This window comes from Taudactylus pleione, unplaced genomic scaffold, assembly GCF_031769625.1.
Source record: "Taudactylus pleione unplaced genomic scaffold, aTauple2 ptg000309l, whole genome shotgun sequence".
Taxonomy (NCBI): Eukaryota; Metazoa; Chordata; class Amphibia; order Anura; family Myobatrachidae; genus Taudactylus; species Taudactylus pleione.
The window spans coordinates 7513868-7533427 of record NW_028284710.1 but is presented as its reverse complement, the minus strand read 5'-3'; the positions used below and the strand labels follow the sequence as shown (position 1 = coordinate 7533427).

At 44.3% G+C, this 19560-nt stretch overlaps 1 protein-coding gene across 1 annotated transcript in view; it reads left to right on the top strand.

The window, feature by feature from the left end:
• Positions 1–19560, top strand: part of TGFBR1 (transforming growth factor beta receptor 1) — a 74063-nt gene that overhangs the window by 26142 nt on the left and 28361 nt on the right. The window contains exons 2-4 of the mRNA XM_088442335.1: positions 2671–2910; positions 3133–3372; positions 4505–4735. Coding sequence (XP_088298461.1) covers positions 2671–2910; positions 3133–3372; positions 4505–4735 — 711 coding nt within the window. The remainder of the gene's footprint in view (positions 1–2670; positions 2911–3132; positions 3373–4504; positions 4736–19560) is intronic.

Genomic DNA, 19560 nt, shown 5'->3' with positions numbered 1-19560 from the left:
AGAAGGAGTTCTGTTTGTACAGCCACATTATTATATGTGAGTTCTACGATCTGGCACATGAGTAAAAGGAGATAATACAGGAATCATTTCACAAATAAGTATTAAACACTGTAATTCAAAACCCGATCATTATAAGCATGTGGGCTCAGACTTGCAGCAGACATCACTGCCTGTACTTTGTATATATTGTGTTTCACAGGTTCAAACAGCCCCATTTATGGATTTATATTTGGCTCTTATCAAATATTTCCATCTAGCATGGGATTTACCATTGAATAGATGGGTTGGTTACGGGATGCTGGCGTTTGGGATCCTGGTGGTCAAAATCCCAATGCTGGCATTCCGGCAGGATTAGGATACAGACACCTGTCAGCAGGCATAACCCTTGTCCTAACCCTCCCTCCCCTAGTGCCTAAACCTAACCCTCCCCTCAACCCCGCTACTTAACAACTGCTATAACAATTTAAAACATAACTTTATTAGTGTATTTAAAACATCTACGAAACTCCAAATAAAAATTATGCGAGTGCAAAAACTAGAAAATGTGCAAGATTAAGAATTTGTGCCAGTGAGCATCTCCATAGGTCTTACAATATCAGCGCCGGAATCCCCTTTGCCGAATAGATACCTCAAAGCAAAAAAAGGAATCTGTATGAATGACCGCCAGACTACAGCCCTGCGGTTCAAATCCCAACGCCGGCAGCCCGATGGTTCAAAGTCCCGATAGCACAGGTAAGTATAGTATGCCTAACCCTAACTTCCCCCCCAGGGGTGCCTAAACCTAACACTCCCGGAGGGGGTCCCTAACCTCAATCCCTGGCTAAGTGTATGCTTACCCCCCGGCTGAGGACGATCGGTCCGGTGTCCTCTTGGTGTTCCGGCATCGGGATTAACATTGGCGTCGGTATTTCAACACCTATGTTAAATCCCTTGCCGGGATTCCTGTGTCGGGATTGAGACCGGCGGCCGTCGGTCTTATAACTACATCCTGCAAAAAAGGGGTCATATTAGATATTTACCCAGCCCCCTTGGGGAGAGTAAATGAGTTGAGAATTATTAATGAACATGGCAGAACAATAATTACTGACAGACACCGATAACTTGTTGAGGGTTCTGTAATGCAGAAATGGCTGTTTCAATCTAATGCCGCGTAAGGTGATAGAGGAACGTCAGTACGAATACAACATTGTAATCGTACAGTCATTCCTCATCCCCTGTAGTGCCTACACTGAATGATATGCACACATTCTAGCTTTTAAACTTGCATATTTTTTATTTGGGTTTCATAGTTGTTTTAAATACACTAATACACTAATACAAGTTTATGTTTTAAATTGTTATAGTAGTTAGTGCAATGCAGCAGAGGACTTTACTTTCTCCTACCTTCCTTCCTTTTTGAGCTGTGCATGCATTTAGCAGGGTCTGCCGTAGCACCCCTACTAAGACATTTAAATCTTCTAAATGTAATAGAGCTGTCTACACCAGGGCTCGACAAATCCCGGTCGCCATGGCGACTAAGATTTTAGTCCTGGAGCCCGGGATTTCCAAGCCGCCACCGCAGAGAAGCTCCTTTTGTCGGGTTCCCGCTGAAATTTTACCAGCGGGCACCCGACTCCCCACAGCTGCAGCCGGAGCTCACTCCTGAGCTCCGGCGTCGGGCTTCCCCATGGGCACTATGGGAGAGACGTCATGATGTCTCTCCCATAGTAACGAGGAGCGGCGGGAGCCAGAACTCACTCCTGAGCTCTAGCGTCTGGCTCCCACCACGGACACTATGGGAGAGACGTCATGACGTCTCTCCCATAGTTCCGAAGAGCGGCAGACAGCAGCAGACGCAGGATCCTGGCCTAAGGTAAGTATTCTGTGTGTTTTTTTTTTTTGTTTTGTTTTTGTTTTTTTTGTGCGCGCGCGGCACACTTAAGAGGGGGCTTAGTACTGGGGGCACTATTGGACTGGGCTTAGTACTGGGGGTACTATTGCAGGGGGCTTACTACTGGGGGTACTATTAGAGGGGGGCTTAGTACTGTGGGCACTATTACAAGGAGCTTACTACTGAGGGGCACTAATACAGGGGGCTTACTACAGGGGGCACTATTGCAGGGTGCTTACTACTGGGGGCATTATTTCAAGGGGCTTACTACTGAGGGCATTATTTCAAGGGGCTTACTACTGAGGGCATTATTTCAAGGGGCTTACTACTGAGGGCACTATTACAGGGGGCTTACTACTGGGGGCACTATTAGAGGGGGCTTACTGCTGGGGGCACTATTACAGGGAGCTTACTACTGGGGGCACTTTTACAAGGAGCTTACTGCTGGGGGCACTGTTACAAGGAGCTTACTACTGGGGGCACTATTACAGGGGGCTTAATACTAGGTTGAAGGGCACTGAAAGGGCATGTGTTGTGGTCTATACAAGCTTTCATAATTTTGGTAATGGACGATGGTCTGACTCCTAAACTTTGAAAATGGCTCCTAGATTTTACAAAAATTTGTCGAGCCCTGGTCTACACCATTATTATTTCTCCATGTGTCATTTATTTTATCTTTTCTCATGGGTACAATAGACCTATTGCCTGAATGTGGTTTTTTTTTTTTTTTTCTTTTTCTCTTCTGTTAATGTGGTATTCTAATTTATTGTGTACTTATGTTCTCTTCTGTTTACTTCCAGCATTAAAATGTTTCTGCGACCTGTGTGTACAAGACAACCAGACTTGTGTTACTGATGGGTTGTGCTTGGTAACCTTACAATACAATGGTGTTAAAGAAGTCTATAACCGCATGTGCGCTGAAAAAAAAGATCTTATCCCTGCAGACAGACCATTCATGTGTACTCCCTCTAATAATGGTTTGCATATACCTCACTGCTGTGATGTGGATTTCTGCAATAAACATAGTCTGCCTGCTCTCGGTAAGATCAATAAAATCAATTTAGTAATAACTGGAACATATAGGAATATGGGCGTAAACTGTAGTGTGTTAAGCTTAGGTGGTTATCAAACATGTAAGAAGTTTTGTATAAGCTTGTCTTGAATACTAAAATGCACATGCAAGTTTTTGTTGATTGAAATATCCAATGTTACAGACTGTTATGCATTTTAAAATGTTTTTTTTTTCCTATTCTTTCATACAGTTCCATCGCCAAAGCCTGTTGCCATTTTTACCCCAGTGGAATTGGCAGCAATTATTGCTGGCCCTGTTTGTTTTATCTGTATCCTACTGATGCTAATTATGTACATATGTCACAACCGCACAGTTATTCATCATCGTGTTCCTAATGAGGAAGATCCTTCATTGGATCGACCCTTTATATCAGAGGGAACAACCCTGAAAGATTTAATATACGATATGACCACCTCAGGATCTGGCTCAGGTAATCCATCTCTACGCTCTACTACATACTCTAGCAAAATGGGGATTATTTGTGTCTTTTGACTTACTATTTTCTTTAAGTTCATTATTATCAAGTGAAAAGAACATAATCATATTTAGCCATTTGGGGCCATATATCAACTTTTCTACAGGTTAGCTCCACCTGAAAAATGACTTAATGTTGGGGTACTATTGCCAACACCACAATTGTTTTCACAATTGTCCCCCAGCTCTAAGTTAATGGTACCGTAAATCTTCTTTCTCAAACCCGTCTAGTTGGTCATTTTTGTGGAGATCAGAGCTCGGGTAGAGATTAGGTGGTTCATGCCTCCCCACACTTCTTCCCCAGTACCCTGACCACAAAGGGGAAAAAATGACTGATTTTTTTCAGGTTGTCTAGTTTTCAGGCTTTGATGTCAAATTACTTTGCAAATACATAATAATTCATATTGGGAACTCTTTTCTGCTATTAACCTTGTGCTTGTTTTCATATATGCCAATGTTTTTTTTAGAATAAAGTGGAGCACAATGGAGGCATCCTTCATGCTATCTCACCTGTTATACATGAGATTGTAGTCTATTCATTAGAAATCTGTTACCTTGTGCTTCATGCCTCAGTGATGTCACTGGACCCAAATTAATTTTGATAATTGCATTTTGATTATTGGTTTAGTCCACAGTATGACTGTCTTTACTGTGTGAAGGTGAGAGGCTGCTTAATATTTAGCAATTTTATGAAATGTATTTATTCAGTTTATAACTGAGCTATGCAATCACTATCACAATAGGAAGCACATGGGCTTTATCTGCTAAGTGTTTGACAAAAAGTACAAGCATGGCACAGGGGATAAATAAATGAAAGAGCGGGTAAATAACTTAAATAAATAAACATACAGAGTAAAAGGCAAAACTATGGGGCTACAAGTACTTCAGATATCTTTGTTAACATGAAATCAAATAAGATTCACAAAGTGATAATTTAAACTTTGGGTGGACAAGTTGCCTATGTGATTCATTTTTAAAAGTCCAGCACCAATAAGTCTTATTACAAAAGCGATTCCTTAGGAAGACGATTGAGAAATCGTTATTTAGTCATTGATTATTTTATTTTTCATTCTCCTTCTCCATCCAAGGTCTACCTTTACTTGTGCAAAGAACGATTGCTAGGACTATAGTTTTGCAAGAAAGCATTGGCAAAGGTCGCTTTGGTGAAGTGTGGCGTGGGAAGTGGAGAGGGGAAGAAGTGGCAGTGAAGATTTTCTCTTCAAGAGAAGAACGTTCATGGTTCCGTGAGGCAGAAATCTACCAAACTGTGATGCTGCGCCATGAAAACATCCTTGGCTTTATTGCTGCAGACAATAAAGGTTTGTAAATGTTTAACAGCCGTATGCTCCTATTTTGTTTTGTGTGTGTTCAGGTTGTGTTAGTGCTCGCATATGAATTTATCAATTTAAACCAAGCCCAAATGTAATAGCCTGTAAGGTGTAGGAAACCTGCACAATTCCAGCAATTTTTAGCCTGTAGATTTAAAGCTGCAACGCATTAAAAGGTACCTTGTAGACTATAGATTTTTGAAATCTTGTTTTGGCACCCTTTTTCCTTGCTCTTAGCAGAGCACATTCACGTATGCATTGAAGGAGGTCACTTATTGATTTAAATTATTGGTAGACACAGCTTACCACTCTTGAGCATTAAACATCACTTTTGACTAAAGACCTGTGAGCGTGCTTGTTTAGAGAAAATAATCGAATGAACTGTTTTCTGTACCATGCACAGTGACATTTGGATTGGAGGTATGCATTGTGCGCACCCCTTCTGAGAGCCTTTACTAATTATAAAAAGTCTGATATAAGCCACATAGACCATGCCAGGTCCTGGTGCTTGCTGTCGTGGCGGAGCCGTATCGCTGTCGAGGTGTCCTTTATTGCCCTGGAGTGGGAAGATGACCAGAGGGAACACACAACCTGCCTACGTTCCTTATGCAGCCTGGACCTGACTGAGAGCGCTGATAGCCAGTGGTTCCAGTGGGAGGTGGATGTGGTGGAGGTGTAAATGGGGTGGGGAGAGAAAGTGAAACGAAGGTGAGAGACAGCAGGGGACAGAGAGACAAATTCTTTATTATTTACTCCATACATTTTATATTGGAGAGAGACAAAGCTTATCTCGTAGTGTTTTATATACAACACATACACAAGTGTGGCGCCCATACATTTTTTTTTTTTGTTATACAGCTTATCTGAAAAACTGGTCCCATTTATTGAACTATCCAGAGAAGGATGTGGGGCCAGAGAAATACCCCAATGCGTTTCCTCTGTTGCTTCTAAGCCTGACTTCCTTAGGGGAATAGCGAAAGTGTTTGAGACCACCCTTATATAGCCATGCTAAATAAGGCTGGCTTCTGGGGCTTTGCACGCATACCACATGGTCCACAACATCTCTCAGTAATTTCCCCAAAGTGTATAGTCTCGACTGACTGTCGAGCGACTTGCCGTACATATATAAACTCACAATTGTCCTGGTTCATCATCTTCAAAGGGGTAGGGTTTTGCACGAAGGAGAAGGTGACGATGCAGGGACGGAACTTAATGTGCCCCTATTTTGCATGTGTAAAATGTTGAGACCTATGATGTAGTTTAAAGTTGTTTTTTTTTTAATATTTTGAGTAAAAAAGTGGAAGCTGGCAGAGATCATTGGAAACCAGCAATATTTATAACTCTTACAAGTCTAGGCAAAAAGGAGGTAATATACGAATTGGCTGCATTTTTCATCACCCTGTTCCCAGTCTCCCACATAATCCTATGCATACAAATATAAAACTATTGTAAGTTTTTGACAACGTTGGGAAATTTACAAGGTGGTACGAGGATTGTCGTCACTCTAAAGACATTGTTTGAAATCTATTCATATCTCCTTTAAACTACTGGTCACAAAGGTGGATATTCAATTCGAAGTGAGGTGTGATATGAGTTGCTGCAGTGGTTGGACGAAGGCAGCCCATGACCACAACCTCTTAATTTTTTTTTCCACACCCGATTTAGGCACACAGGACAATTAGTGAAGATTTCCTAGTATTAAAAGTTCTGTGCACAACTAGGCATCGAGGTGATGTCCGATGGCACATCGCTCAGAATTCAATTCCGTCCAAAAAGTTCAGCTATCATTACTGTTGCCGCCTCTGTTCATATGGTATTTTCCATGGTGACAGCAGCTGTCATTGCAATTTCAAGGAATATGGTATCCTGGCGAAGTGTTCAGCAGTGAGCTTGATGCCCAAGAACAGTACTGGAAACATATACCCCAAGCAAGTAGTATGTAAGTAGCAGAAGAGCAAATTCTGTTACTTATTCCTCCACTATGGGGCACAGGGACAACTCTGGATATAACCTGGAGAAGAGAGACTTGGCACCAAACAGTTAATGAAATTAACCCACAAGCCCACTCTCCTCTCCTCTATAGCCCACCCCCAGCCACTGGGACCTCAGTTTGAGTTGGTGCCAGCAGGAGCTGGGCAAATTTAGGTGGTCCTCAGATTTTTTTTTTCTTCTGCGACTACATAATGTCCAGAAATAAAGCTACTAAGGAGGCGGGTGCTACAGCAATGTGCACGTGTAAACCGTGTCTGTCATTTCTCCTCAGGATCCGGAGTATGATGGCCTGTGTGTCAATTGCTTTGGGGGCCTGCAGCAGGTGACTTCGCCTATGGCTTCTAGACGAGAACCAGCTTGGGCGTCTCGTATGACGCAGGTAATGGCACAATTTGTAGACCATATGTCAGTACCTATGCCACCTGTCGCTGTACAGCTTCCCACGGCAGAGCAAACTTTTGCTCAGTCTGTCCAAGGGTTAGCTCAGGTGTCCACCTCTTTTCAGCAGATGCTTGATAAAGATAGGGCTCCTAGGCGTAGGCCTGCTCCACATGCAAGTCCCACTCCATTACTTGACAGTTCGGATTCAGAAATTCCTCGGATGGTGAGGCTAGCGCTTCGAACGTGGAGACTTCCGGTGTGACAGAGAAAACTGTCACCTGTAGATGTAGAAGCTCTTATTAGAGCAGTTAAATCTTTTATGTTAGTGGAGGAACAGGAACAACCTCATTGATCTAAGGCACCTGTTTTTAAAAGACAAAGAAAGTCAGTAACGGAATTTCCGTCTTCTGTGCAGCTAGAAGATCTCCTGGTGGAAGCATGGACACACCCTACTAGACACTTTCAAGTTTCCAAGCGAATTGCTACCTTTTACCCTCTCCCTGCAGCTGATAGGGCTAAATGGGAGTCTCCTCCCCCCGATGGGTGCCCATATTACCCGCTTTATTAGGTAATTCCTCCTACCTATACCAAATACAGCATTTCTTAAAGATACTACCAATAGGAAGTTGGAGAATTTCTGGAAGACCATTTATATGAATGTAGGATCCACGGCTCGTCCAGCCCTGGCATCTGCTTAGATAGCTAAAGCTGTAAGCTGCTGGGCAGACTCCTTAGAGGACTATCTTACCTCGGGCCCGCATAGGTGGTTATGGTTGCACACGTCAGGGAAGCAGTTTCCTATCTGAAGCAGCTGTAGATTCAGGACTTTTAACCTCTAAGGTTTCTGCTTCTACAGTTGCTGCTAGAAGGCTGTGCACTTGGAAAGCGGATACAGAATCTAAGAAGGCTCTGGAAGCTCTTCCTTATTCGGGTGACATCCTATTTGGTCCAGTACTGGACAAAATTGTGACTACGTTGGCAGCCTCCAGGAGACACAGGACCTCAGTATCTTGTTCCTTTCATCCGCAGAGGTCAGCTGTTTTCAAGAACACAGGGTTCTGTCTCCAAAACGTCCTAGCCCAGAGGTAAGCAGGTCTGGTCCAGCGGACAAGCCTGCAGCATGATGGGGAGGTAGTATGGATGTTGACCACAATAGATGCTTGGGTCAAGGACGCCGTGTCTCGAGGCTACGCCCTTACTTTTTGAGAACGTCCACCTTCCAGGTTTTTTTCCACCAGTCTTACTGCTGAACTAGAAAAGACAGAAGCTCTAGATGTGTCATTTCGCGCTCTCTCATGGCCTCAGGGGTCTTAATTCCTGTTCCCCCGTCCCAGAGAGAGTTAGGCTTTTACACCAACTTTCTGGTTCAGAAGCCGGACAGCTCCTTTTGGCCCATTCTCAATTTGAAACATCTAAACAAGTTTCTCCGCATTCCTAATTTCTCCATGGAGTCCCTTCAGTCCATCTTCGCTTTCGAACCGGGGGACTTTATGGCGTCTTTGGATTTACAGGATGCTTATTTGCATATCCCTATACAAGCCAATAACCAACGTTACCACTCAGGTTTGTGGTACAAACCAACTACCCTTTGGTCTGTCTACGGCCCTTCATGCGTCAGGATTTTACCATACCTTAACGACTTGCTTCTATTAACGCTATTTCCAGAGGTGCTTAGGGATCATATCCATCTGACGATACAGCTTCTTATTTCACACGGGTGGATAATCAGCTGGAAGAAGTCGATGCTATCTCCATCCCAGGAGATGCGCCACCTGGGAGCTTTGTTGGATTCCAGAACTCAGAGTCTACCTTCCTCCAGACAGGATCTTGTCATTACAAACCACAATTCGCAACTTTCTCAGTCTGCGAAGAGTGTCCATTCACTTATGCATGCAAATTTTGAAGCCGTTAGTTTCGACTTTCGACATGGTGGAGTATGGACAGTTTAACTCCCAGCCTCTCCAGGGGGCTCATTCTAAGGCGTTGGATCAAGTCTCGTCCGAATCTCAAGGCTCAGACTTTAATTCTCCCCCAGGAAGTTCATCAGTCCCTACTGAGGTGGCTTCAGTGTTCTCATCTGGACAAGGGCCGCCCCTTCTGGATCGAGGACTGGGTCCTTCTCACCATCGATGCAGGCCTTCAGGAGGTGGGGGCTGTAACTTGTCAGCCCAGCTTTCAGGGCCGTTGGACGTATTAGGAAAGCCAGCTTTCCATAAACATTCTGGAGCTTCGGGCTGTGTACAGGGATCTATATCAAGCACAGCACCTCCTTCGGGGAAGATAGTCAGACAATGTAACTGCGGTGGCCTACATAAATCACCAGGGCGGTTAGGGGTAGGCACAATTCTTCTCTGGGCGGAGCAACGTCTTCCAGCACTGTCCGCTGTCTTCACCCCGGGAATTCTATATTGGGAAGCAGACTTTCTAAGTCATCAGGACGTATGCCGTAGAGTGGACGTTGCACCGGACGTCTTTCAGCTGTTAGTCGCTGGGGCCTACCAGACATCGAAATGATGGCATCTCACTACAGTCACCAGCTTATGAGATATTACTCTAGCGCCAGGGATCCGGGAGCTTTTCTGGTAGATGCACTGGCAGTTTCTTTTCCACTGATTTAGGTCTTCCCTTCCAGCTCCATGATTCCTCGGGTCCTTCGCAAATTCAAGCTGGAAGAAGGCACTCTGATCCTGGTGCTCCGGATTGGTCTTGTCGCGTCTGGTATGCAGATCTCCCGAGCCTGTCTGTAGATGCTCCTCTACTGCTTCCGCTGTGGCCGGGTCTGCTGTCCCAGAGCCAATGTCTACATCTGGACCTGGCCAGGCTCCCTTTGAGGGGGTAGCTCTTGAGGCATCCATCCTAAGAGCCAAAAGATTATCTAGATGAGTTGTTCGGATCATGCTGCAGGCCAGAAAGCCCGCCTTCTGCACATGTTTATAACAGGATTTGGTGTACATGGTGTTTGACCAGAGGTTTTAATCCCAGGTCTTTTCGTCTTTCCCAGATCCTTTTCTTTCTACAGACCGGTTTGGACGTGGGCCTTTGGCTTTCGTCCTTAAAGGTCCAGGTTTTCGGCTTTGTCTATCCTTTTTCACAGACAAATAGCTCTGCTTCCTTAAGTGAGAACTTTTTTCCATGGAGTGCTTTCTGTGCAGCCACCGTTTGTTTATCCAGTGGCTCCCTGGGATAGTTCCTTTGTTCTCAGGGCTCTCCAGTCGTCTCCCTTTGAACCATTGCAGACGGTCGTTTTGCGTTGGCTTATATGGAAATCTTTCTCTTGGCCATCGCGTCTGCTCAGAGGGTCTCAGATTGAGCGATCTCTCGTCCAGCTCTGCATTTCTTGTGTTAAATTCTGTCAGGGCTTTCTTAAGGACTCGCCTAGGCTACCTTCACAAGGTATTGTCCCGGTTTCATTTTAATTAGGAATTTGCGGTTCCTGCATTTCAGTTTACGTATCCATCTCACCCTGTGGCTTCGTTGCGGTGAGGGCTCTCTGTATGTCAAACTGACTGAGAGGTTTCGTAAGCCTGACCATGGTCTGCTGCTCATATTTTTATGAGATTTTACACTTTTGCGTCCTCGGAAGCCGCCTTCGGGCATTCTGTACTCACTGCGGCTCAAACTAAACTGAGGTCCCAGTGTCTGGGGGTGGAGAGGAGAGTGGGCTTGTGGGTAAATTTCATTAACTGTTTGGTGCCCAGTATCTCCTCTCCAGGCTATACCCAAAGTTGTCCCTGTGCCCCCTGTGGAGTTGAAGAAAGAGACTTAACAGGTAAAAGACATAAGTCTCCTTTTCCAGAACAAGAAGCAGGAGGAGATTGAAAATAATTGTGACAGTCATGTTTGCTAACAGCTGGCTGTCTTGATATTTCTTAAGTGATTGCTTGATCTTTCTTGTCTCCACTTTCCACTGTATTCTCATTCTAAACACACTACACCTTCGATAGGTGCACAGAAATGCTATTATATTGGTAGCTGGTAATGCTCCTGCCTTATGCTAACCATACGTTAATCTCCCTTCCCCCTATAACGTTAATGTTCCTTTTTAGATTTTAATCTAATTTGCGCAAATACTTTTTTACCTTTTGATTTATAATCACTTAAAATATAATTATCATGTTCTCCTCAATATACAGCACTGCATAATATGTTGGAGCCTTCTTTAATGATGATAAAGCGGTGATCACACGGAGATCAAAATTATGTAGGTCCCAGAGACCCATCATTTAAAAGGAAAAAAAAAACAACTGGGGTACTGCTTCAGTGTATCAATTTCGAGAGAAATAATTGTAAAAACCGTAGTGTAACCAAACATTTTAGCCTCCTCACAGGCCCCTTAAATGCACTTCTGACCTCCCCACATTAAGGTAATTTAATATTTCTTCTTCAGTCTCCATGGCAGCCATAACAGTGGGTTAGTCCTCCAGCTCCCTATTGACAGACAGGAAGTTTTTTCTACAGGGACCTTCTACTTGGTGTATATAAGCTAGCTCCTCCTGTTCCCCTGTGTCTTTTATTCCTGTCCTAAGACAGAGTAGGTAAGTTTAATTATCTTCAGAGGACTTACTTTTTTTTTTTAATGCCCAGCTATGCGCCGGTGGTCGCAGTCTGTGGCGGGGTGGCGCCTCCGGGATGTGGGACAGGTGGCTGAGGTGCTGGGTCTCGATAAAACAAAATGCTTTGTGAGTCTCCAGCAGCCTCGTGTTACGCGGCGGAGGCTGATGACATGATCATCCAAGAGGCATTGCGGCTCTGACCGCGCATGCGCCCGCCCATTACTGAGGTCAGAGGGCTAGTAAGATGGCGCCGTACACCAGAGAAGCATCTTGAGTGTGTGTTTGTGCGTGTGTTACTGCCAAGCAGTTGCTGTAAGCGCAGATATGGAACATGAGCCTTCCCCCTCCCAACATCCGAATAGCACCAGTTTAGGGAGGTGCAAAGTTACAGACCAGGGAGACTGTAAAATAGAAGGTATTCTACAGGCGTGACAAGACACTCATTTCGTCAAAACCAGGGTAGACCTTTATGGATGAAGACCAGGACTATACACAGTCCCTTCCCAGATTACCAGTAGGAGGCAGACTGTTAAAATTTGCAGAAATATGAAAAAAGATTACCCTGGACAAATAGCTTTTACAAATAGTCTCCAAGGGTTAGATGATAGAATTCCAGGAATTTCCCAGACGGGACAGATTTCTGATCTCAAGAAATCCAACCTCGGAACTAAAGATCCTAAAAGAAAGTATTAAGAAGTTAATCAGTTTACAGGCCATAAAACCAGTACCTCTGATGGAAAGAGGGAAGGGCTTTTATTCTCAAATGTTTCTAGTAAAGAAACCATCGTGATAGTTCAGGACGATATTAGATTTAAGAGATTGAAACAAGTTTCTTTAAAAGATTTCGGATGGAGACTTTAAAAACAATACTGTTGGGACAAATAGTAGATTTTCTAATTTTTTTAGACCTGAGAGACGCTTACTTCCACATTCCAATCTGGCAGTAGCATCAGAGCTATTTAAGATTTTGTATCCTAAACAGGCATTTCCAATTCACGTCTATCATTCGGTCTGGCATCATCCCCAAGAACTTTCACAAAGATTTTATCAGTACTAATAGCCTATCTACGAAGACAGGGCCTGTCAATTTGGCCATATTTCGATGACCACCTGATTTCAGGAAGAACAATACCGGAAATAACGGACAGTCAAGACAAAAATTTTGAAAACCATGTAATTAAGTGGCCGAGTAGTGAATTGGAAGAGGAGCAAATCGGTACCAGTTCAGCAACTACAGTTCCTAGGGGTACAGATAAATACTGCTCGATACGAGGTTAGACTCTCAGAAGACAGATATGAAAAGATTTAAAGACTGTTTGCGTTTGTACTAAAATGCAGAAGAATACAATTACGTACAGCGGTCTCTCTTCTAGGAATGTCTTCCACCATAGGAATCGTACCATGAGCAAGATGGCGAATGAGAGAGATTCTGAGGAATATACCAAAGTCTACCCGCAGAGGATTACTTCTAAATTATTACGTAACGCTGGAACAGCACACAAGGAAGTCCCTAATGTGGTGGAGGTCTTTGGAGAGAGAGGAAAGATCAACATAGTTAGCACAGCCACAGTACCAAAGACTAACTACAGATGCAAGCTCAACAAGCTGGGGAGCACATCTACTACATCTATTGCACAGGGACAGTGGTCTCCACAGGAGAGGCTACTATCATCAAATCTAAGAGAAATGAAGGCAGTTTGCAATGCGATTATTTTTCAAAGATCAGAGGATCTAATTTGAATGTTCTGTCAGACAATATGACAGTAGTAGTTTACTCGAATCAGCAGGGTGGTACCAAAAGCAAAAGTCTTATGGAAGACACAGAGGTATCTTCAGTTCTTTCAGCAATCCATGTCCCAGGGGTGGAAAATGTGACAGCTGATTTTCCGAGTCGCAATGAGATTATAGCAGGAGAGTAGGAGTTGAATATGGAAACCTTTCAAGAAATAATGAAGAGATTTGGGGTGCCCAAAATAATAGACTTAATGGCAACAAATCTCAATGCAAAACTTACTCGGTTTTTCTCCAGATATCAGATGAAGGGGACTCAAGCAGCAGACGCACTATCGATAAAGTGGAACTTTCACCTAGGATATATTTTTTCCATATTTTTTTTCTTGATACCTCGAGTTCTGAAGAAAATAAGAGCAAGTGGAGATAGTAGCAGTATTATAATATTGGCCTAGAAGAGTCCGGTTTCCAACAGCCATGAGGATGTCAGTATAGGAGCTGTGGATAATTTCAGTCAGAAAGGATATTCTAAGTCAGGGATCTGTTTTCATCTAGAAATAACAGAGCTCAATTAACGGCATGGAGATTGAGTGGTCATTATTAAAACAGAAGGGATTTTCAGATCAAGTTATTAAAATTCTTTTACAAGCAGGGAAAAAGTTTCCTCAGAAGTATATTATAAAATATGGAAGACATTTTTTGGTCTGGAGAGGGGCAATAACTGACCCTTTGAACGTAGAGATTCCACAGGTCTTACAATTCTTGTGTGACTGTTTTATGAAAAGTCTGGAAGTGGCAAATATTAAAGTGCAGCTTTCTGCTCTAAGTGTACTAATGGACAGAAAATTGTCACGGGAAACCTTAATTAAGAGGTTTTGTCAAGCCATAAAGAAGATTCGACCACAGATAAGATCTTTGGTAGCACCTTGGGATTTAAATCTTCTACTAAACGCCATGATGGCGGCTCCGTTTGAACCATAAGAAGAGGTGGCTTTGAAATATGTGACATGGAAAATTTGTTTTTTCTAATTGCAATTACATCTGCTAGAAGAGTTGTTGAACTACAGACCTTATGGGTAGAAGAACATTTTCTTAACATTTTTCCTGAAAGAGTGGTGTTGAGAACTAATCCTGCATGTCTTCCTAAAGTGGTTTCCGCTTTCATTTGAAACAGGAAATTGTTTTACCTAAATCTTTTTTTCCTCTTCCAGAAAACGAGGAAGAAGGGAACCTTCATAAATTGGATTTAGTGAGAGCTCTTACTGTATACTTGAAAAGAGTGAAGGATATTAGGAAAACTAAGGGGTCAATCCTATTAGGTGCAAGTTGCAATCTTCACTTTGAATTCGCACAGCGAATTCATTTTGTAATCCAATCAGCAACTCGCACTGACTGAATTCGCAACTTTCCACTCGCACCTCCCTGAGGGTGAGCGATGGAGAGGAAAATCCTTAATTTAAGGTTATAATGTGGGGACACTGTGCTGAACCCCTTGGACACTACCCCCCCCCCCCCCTAATGACTAATTAGGCAATTGGAAGTTCCTATTTGGCTAATTTAGGCCAATAACTGCATTTTTTTAGGGTAAAAAAAAAAATTCCTCAAATTACCCCAAAATCAACTTTGCCTTTAGTTTAGGCAACCCAAATTTAATTAGTAATTTTTTAGTTGAAAAATAATGCTTTTAATCATTTGTTTATTTTTTATTTTTCAAGGTGCCCTCAAAGTACCCCAAAATCACCCTTTTTCCTTGTTTTTTTTTTTTGCATTTTTCATTTACCGTATATACTCGAGTATAAGCCGAGTTTTTCAGCACATTTTTTGTGCTGAAAAAGCACCTCCTCGGCTTATACTCGAGTCATGCCCGCATGGTACGCTGCTGAGTAGCGTACCATGCGGGCCGCGGTGCAGACTGTGTCACTGTGACACAGTCTGCGCCGCGTGTGTAGCGCTGACCGGACGGAGTTCGGTCAGCACTACACACTGCTAAACACACAGCCGCCGGAGCCGGCAGCTATGTGTTTGGTGTAATCAGCAGCCGCTGAGAGTCTGTCAGACTCTCAGCGGCTACTGCTGCTCCCACTGCGGGAGCCATCTTCCGGCTCCCGCAGTGGGTAATGGGAGAGACGTCGTCATGACGACGTCTCTCCCATTATGCAAAGCGGCGGAGGAGCCTGTAGCAGCGTCGGGACCAGGAGCGGGGTTACAGGTAAGTGTTTTTTTTTTTTACATTTCTTTCTACTGGGGGGGCTACTACCGGGGGGTACTACCATGGGGGGATATCGCTACTAGGGGCACTACCAGACGGGGGGGATTAATAATGGGGGAACTACCAGGGGGGGGATGTTGCTACTGGGGGCACTACCAGGGAGGGGGGGAATACTGGGGGCACTACCAGGGGGGATGTTGCTACTGGGGGCACTACCAGGGGGGGATATTACTACTGGGGGCGCTACCAGGGGGGGGATTAATATTGGGGGCACTACCAGGGGGGATTAATACTGGGGGCACTACCAGGGGGGGGATTAATACTGGGGGCACTACCAGGAGGGGGATTAATACTGGGGGCACTACCAGGAGGGGGATTAATACTGGGGGCACTACCAGGGGGGGATATTGCTACTGGGGGCACTACCAGGGGGGGTATTACTACTGGGGGCACTACCAGGGGGATTACTACTGGGGACAGTACCAGAGGGGGGATTACTACCAGTAGCTGCTGCATTTCCCACCCTAGGCTTATACTCGAGTCAATAAGTTTTCCCAGTTTTTTGTGGTAAAATCAGGTACCTCGGCTTATATTCGGGTCGACTTATACTCGAGTATATACGGTAATTCGTTTGAGATTAAATGAAAAAAGTTTGTTTTATATAACTTTTCTTGCATTTAAAAAAAAAAAACCCACAAATCAGCCATTTGACATTTCAAAACCTGCAGTAACTCCCTAATGACCACAAACAGCCGTCTATACAGTCCTGCTAACGAAATTAATCCATTTTGGGGGTCCAGGATGGTCTCCCGACATTTTCATGCATTTCTCCAAATCTCATTTGGCAGTCAATTCACACGCCTCCGCTGCGAGTAATGCAAATGGGCATTTTTAATTGCATTGTAGACTTCTCGGGAGCGCACTTCGCGGCGAATTGTGCAAGTTTAAAGAAACAAACTCGCTACTTGCAATTCGCACCTAAATGGATCGAACCCTAAGCATCTTTTGGTTATTCCTTTTGGAGTCAGGAGAGGCTGAGGGCCTGATTCAGACCTGCTCGCAAGCGCGTCAATGGTGGCCCAGTGCGCACGCGAGCGCCCTGGAGCGAGCGCAAAAAGCACTCGCTCCGGGACTCACTACAAAAGGGGCGGCTGTCGATGTTGTTCGACAGCTCGTCCCATTTTGTAGGCGTGGCGGGGGGGTGGCTTCATAAACGGAGGCGTTCCCATGCGAACGCCTGCCGTTTGTGGGCGCCCTACTGACTTCACTAGCGATGTCAGTAGGTGGACTTCTTGCTCTAATAGTGCAGGAAGTCCACTGGGGCTTGCGGCAACGAGACCCTACCGCAAGGGTCTCGTCGCGAGCCCGATGGTCGCGATGGTCTTGACCATCGCGACCATCATCATGGCCGCTCGCATAAGCTGTGGGCGAGCGACCAAGAGGGCGCAAAAAAAAAAAAAACAGCACACGCCCTGATTCAGATCGAGCGCTTGCTTTTTGCGAGCGGCTCTGATTCAGGCCCTGAGTGCGAAACCGAGCAAACTATTTCCAGAGGGATCAGCGAAGTGATTGTCATATATAAAAAGGAAGGGAGCAGAGTTCCAGAAATCATAAAGGCACACACTACTAGGGCGATGTCATGGGCAGAAAAGGCTCAGGCATCAGCAGTGGACATTTGCAAAGCAGCAACTTGGTCCTCTATACTTACATTTTCAAGACATTATGCTGTACAAATTGCGGACCCTCACTTTGGAGGTCAAGTACTTCAAGGGGCCTTGAATAAATAGATTTGCATCAGATTGGAGTCTTGACTATATTTTTATATATGTTTATGTATCTGGCCCACCCTATATATATAAGCTTGGGTACATCCCACTGTTATGGCTGCCATGGACACTGAAGAAGAAAACTCCGAATTATAACTTACCGATAATTCTGTTCCTTCGAAGGGAATCTGTATGGAATCTTGGCTGCCGCATGGCCGGCAGTTCGATTCCCGGCAGTGGCAGCCCGACAGATCAGCCGAGCCCAGCAGCGGAAGCCCGACAGCGCTGGAAATCCCGATCGTCCCTAAGGTAAGTATAGACTAACCTAACACCCTAACCCTAACCTCCCCGCCAAGTGCCTAACCCTCCCGGGGGGGTGCCTAACCCCAAGTCCCCCCAGGTGCCCTAACCCTCCCCACGCGGCTGTCCGCTCACGGCGCCCAGCATCCCTTCAATCTGGATGCTGGGCGCCGGTCTCCCGGCGTCGGGTAAATAACAGGCGTCTAGATATAGACGCCGGTCATTTATCCCACTCCGGGATAAAGCAGCCGGGAAGTCGGCTGTCGGTATTAAGGCAGCCGGTTTCCCGACTGCATACCCTTCGAAGGATCCATGGCAGCCTTTAGATCGCCCTCCCGTGATTGTGTTTTTTCTACAGAGAAGGTGATGAAGAGACACTCAAGACACGGGAACAGGAGGAGCTAGCTTATATACACCAAGTGGGAAGTCCCTGTAGAAAAAACTTTCTGTCTGTCAATAGGGAGCTGGAGTACTAACCCACTGTTATGGCTGCACAAATATGATAAAAATGGTAACAAATAGCTAATTAGCTAGAAAACTCTATCTAAAGGTGCGGAAACACTGGACGATCGACAACAATAACGTGCGATCTCCAGGGTGTGCTGGATGATCGATATCGATCATCCAGCACACCATGTACCCACCAACGATGGCCAAGGGTCCCTATAGTACCTGGTCGATATCAACCAGGTTGGCCTGCATGCACGGGCGATGGTCGATATAGCTATCATCCATGCGTGCCCGCTCATCGCAGGTCGTTGGCCACCGAAAAATGGACGATATTAATAATATGATCTATATAGTTATCGTTCATTTCGTCCATTTTAATCGTACCGTGTGTACGCACCATAAGTCACTCATGTAACTGTACATATAGAAGTGCAATATAATATGTATCGGATAACTACAAGTTTCTATGGTGTACATTAGCTAAAAATAAAAAACCTAAGTTTAATTATCAATGTCACTCAACTTCTAACAAGTCAGTCGTATAAGTGACCAATCAGTATAGCAAACCAGCCTCGTAAATTGACTCCAAATAGGAATAATCAAGCTGTGTTCATAAATGGGACAAATGGAAGCTTATATTATGTCTAGGCTCCTGGAATTCTGTTACTGCTATAAAGCGGGTGATGATAGAAATAGCCAGTGGGTGCTGTTTCAAGCTATAACAGTCACCAGATGTAGCCGGCTTGTGATATAATGAGCTTAAGTATTCCATTGCTGCTGTAGAGCACGTGGTTGCAAAGTTGCTGCCCACTACAGTTGTAAATGATAATTCAAGAACATTTTATCTACATATTTGCCGTTACCAATAAACAACAATTGATTGAGATTTAACACCTGTATTCATCACTTCATTTACAATACTAACAAACACCTTTAGTATTGGTTAGCGCTGGACACAAAACCCCATTTGTTTATATATGATTTTCCATACGAGTCTGGACAACTCGTGTGCCCAGCAGCTCCCGAGATTTAAGTGGGCTCACTGCAGCGCTAGTGTTCTAAAACCCCAGACTAATTATGATAATACCTGTAATGCGTTTGGAACATTGGTGCTGCATAGTTTAACTCGCACCTGATCTGTGTTTGTCTGGACACAATAGAAGTCGGACCAATGGCGGAGATTGGCTTAAAAAAAATATATATATATTGTGTTTATATATAATATATATTTTATGAAAAAAGCCGGCAAAAGCAGGCAGTATTTCTCGACAGGCCATGAGCACATTTAAACTTACTCGAGCTATAAGGTTAGCACAATGTGTGCGGATCTGTTATCCTGTGGATATTAATCCATCTAAATATCTAAGGTGTAACAACATTGACCTCATACACATTGCCTGCATTTCCAGGTCTATTTATTTATAGACTGAGCCA